At 34.7% G+C, this 3685-nt stretch overlaps 1 protein-coding gene across 1 annotated transcript; it reads left to right on the forward strand.

Moving 5' to 3' along the window:
* Window positions 1–2815: 2815 nt before the first annotated feature.
* On the forward strand, window positions 2816–3374 carry LOTGIDRAFT_147397 (hypothetical protein; the record flags this gene model as incomplete). Its single annotated transcript, XM_009055186.1, has 2 exons — window positions 2816–2930; window positions 3310–3374. Coding segments are annotated over 2 exons (180 nt in total), but the record flags the coding sequence as incomplete, so codon positions are not given.
* Between the last annotated feature and the right edge of the window lie 311 nt (window positions 3375–3685).

Here is a 3685-nt window from a genome sequence, read left to right on the forward strand (position 1 = left end):
GAGCTCAGTTTGGTGGTTATCCTTGTAGAAAACTCTTTCCTTCGGACTGGAAATAGGCAAGTAGAAATCATCTGGTCTTTGAAATCAATCAGGACATGTGTGTTGCACTTGCAGTATGACATGTTCACTGCAGATTCCTCAAGGCTTAAAGATGGATGCTAATGTAACTTTTCAGAGATCTTCTCTTAACATAAGCTCTCAGTGGTTTATGTTTAGAAACATCCCTTGGGTTTGAATTGATATTATTACACAATGTTTACAACTTCCATCTTACCTCTTTTGTTCCACCTTGACATGCATATGTAAATTTACAGGTAAAACCATCCTAAAATAGACATATACGTATTTCAATATTAATTCATACCTCTACACATTAGGAAGGTAACATAAGAGTTTGGGTACACAGGCATAGAGGTACAAAGCGGAAAGCCATGCATAGATGAGGCATAGGCATTTTCACAGTATACTATACATCAGAAATAGAGATGCCTGTGTTTGCTATTGCTTAACAGTGCAAGTAGATCATTTACTAACAAATACACATTTGTTTGAAAGGTTAATCACAGATGAGCTACCATATTAACTTGGATATAGTGAAGGTATGGGACTCTGAGTAATTCCGGCAAATTACATCTCCCCCTTTTTACACGATCATAACAAACAAGAAATGCAAAACTTCTTACCAACTGTTTTTCGTGAGACAAGACCGCACCACCCGGCATAACATCAAAATGGCTGGCTTCCTCATAATCCCTGGTCATTTCATAACTCGAAACCCACTGAATAAAGCCTAAAATCAGCATAAAAAGACATTTAAAATCGTTTGAGATGAGCATTTTGGTTGATTTGTGTACATGTGGAAGCAGCCTATCAAATATTCACACAGCACTCTCATTCTAACCAATCAGATGTCAGATACTGGTTCAGAGGTTATAAGGTTAGAGGTCATTACAATCGCAACTGCCGCAACACCGAATCATCCAATTTGATCCAATCCAACTACCAACTACTACGACTACCAACAACTACCTAGTTTGCGATATCAGCATCCACTGGAAGCGAACGTTAACTTGTCATCTACCAACCAACCTACAATCGCAACTGCCTTGCTGCTTTTATAACGTTTGTTTTTCTCTGATACAAATACAATTACAAAAGTGAACGATTTGATATACCAGCATGCTCCTTTCATAATTCCAATAGATGAAATAAAACGTTCCCTCTAAATTGATCACAAATATCAAAATATAAACTTACAAATCTTGGAGTTGTTTTTCGATGCTCAAGGATGTCAGCAGATTAGATTGAGTTCAAAGGTAAACATCCAAGATGGCTGCGCCTATACGATTCGATGGAAAAGTGGTTCTCGTCACCGGTGCTGGAGGGGGTATGTATGATCATTTTGAATGAAAAAAACCCTTTCGTGATCGATAACATTCGCAGTTTTTCTGGTGCAATGTCAATTAAGATTTTCACTTAATTTACTCCGTTTATAAGTAATAAAAACATATCTACAGTGAAAATCGTGTAATAGGTGGATTTGGACTTTTGTCATTAGGTCCAAAGGTCTATGTTGAGATCAGTCAAATTACTATCTTATGTTCAATGACATTCATTCTAGACTTAACTCTATGAATAAATCCTGATTTTCTTATCAAGAAACACTCATTTCGATCAGGGTAGCTTAGCAGAATGGCCTGCCAGTATCAAAGTGCCCACCACTTCACACTTGCTTATAAAAAAGGGACATGTTCACCATTGACAGTTAGTTATGCCTTGTCCTCGGTCTCAGGAATTCTTTTTCTAAGCTAATCAGTTATAATATTCACAGCTTACCACACGAAATGTGAACCTTTGTATCCCTGTGCATCCAAAATTATCAGCAGTTGAAAGTTAAATTAATGACTCGTCTTTTCTGGAGACTTCATCATGTTGAAGATTAATTAAGGATATTTTTATTATAACTTTTGCTGTCATTTAGCTCAAAGATGGATGTACTTAACATCTCATTGAGTTAGAGTATGCACACTGGATATTTAATATTATAGACCTTGTCCACAAGATGTACAATATTCAGACAGGGGAGAAACCAATGAAGAAAGAAATATAAAGTAAATAAACATAATAAATGAGATGCTATCGACATTTTATGAAATGGCACTTTTCTTTGTGGGATATCCCCTTTAAAACCTGATAATGAATGTATACCTGTGTCTGACCTTTGACCTACAGTTTATTATCTAAAGAGGACAGTACTTGATATTTTACTAAGTTTCTCTGATTACAAAAGAGTTTAATGGATATTGATAGAGAGATACCATGAACATAATGAAATGTTAAGGGGAAGAGGGAAAGAGATCTTTAATTATGCATCAAGTAGGATTTTTATCTTCTCTAGCCCAATTAGGAGCTGAAAAATAGGATTTAAAACTCCATATCCAACACATACAATACATAGGGTTGTATATTTTTCAAAGTTTTAAAAACATCTTCAGATTTTTACGACATATCACTATATTGTTGTAACATACAACAAATTCTCCAAAATACTGAGGTATTATCTTTTAATGAAACAAACTGTGAATTTTGCAGGTCTTGGTAAAGAATATGCCTTGGCGTTTGCAGATAGAGGAGCCTCCGTGGTGGGTAGGTATCATTTATTTAACAGTTAAATTCCTTCTTTAGAATTTATCCTTTAGATTTGTTTTAGATAGTTAAGGCTGATGCTTTCTATCCAGCTTTTTCTTGTTACTTTTGCAGATAAATGTCAGCAGAAGTAGAAGCCTTTTTTCTCAATTGATCAAAACATTGATATATTTTAGTTAATGATTTGGGAGGTAGTATGGCCGGAGAGGGAAAAGGTTCAAGAGCAGCAGATTTAGTTGTAAATGAAATCAAAAGTCGAGGAGGAAAGGCAGTTGCTAATTATGGTAGGTTTGAATTCCACAAATATTAAAGGGTGGTAAAAAAGACTTGTAAAATGATATCTTGGACTATGGCTTAGAAGTAATTTTTAACTGGGATGTGGACAAAGGGAATTTTAATTTGTCAAATGAATGACAAGGTTTACAAGCTAACTGTATGAATATGCAATAGAACCCCTTTCTGCCTTTTAATGTCATGATTGAAGTATATTTCTGGTGTTTTGACTTCCAATATAACTGTAAATAAAAGGAAAATGATTGTTTTGTGCAGTTCATGATAGATTTTAACTTATTGAATATCCCTCCAATGGAAGAATTTTTGGACAGATTACCTAGAGTCAAGCCACAATTTGATTGAATAAACATGAAATTATTCTTTCTTCAGATTCTGTAGAGGATGGTGAAAAGGTAGTACAAACAGCTCTTGATAATTATGGTCGTATTGGTTAGTTTAATTATATTTCTATTTTACATTCCCTGACAAACTTCTGCAATGGTTATCAGTATAAGTACATTTTTGATTCTATCATTGACAGCTTTGACAGTAAGCCAGCTAGAAAATTTCCTTATGTTTCACAATACATTATCTATTGTCTATTTATAACTATTAGAATAAATCAGTGAATGGAGTGAATATATCCAGAAAGTTTAAAGAAAGTCCCCAAAGCAGGTTTTCTTTATAGACAGTACAGTAAAGGTGTCTGGTAGATCCTAACCCAGCTTGTTGTAGAGTACAATACAGTATTGTTTACAGAACTTTG

Source organism: Lottia gigantea (assembly GCF_000327385.1).
Source record: "Lottia gigantea unplaced genomic scaffold LOTGIsca_2367, whole genome shotgun sequence".
Lineage (NCBI taxonomy): Eukaryota > Metazoa > Mollusca > Gastropoda > Lottiidae > Lottia > Lottia gigantea.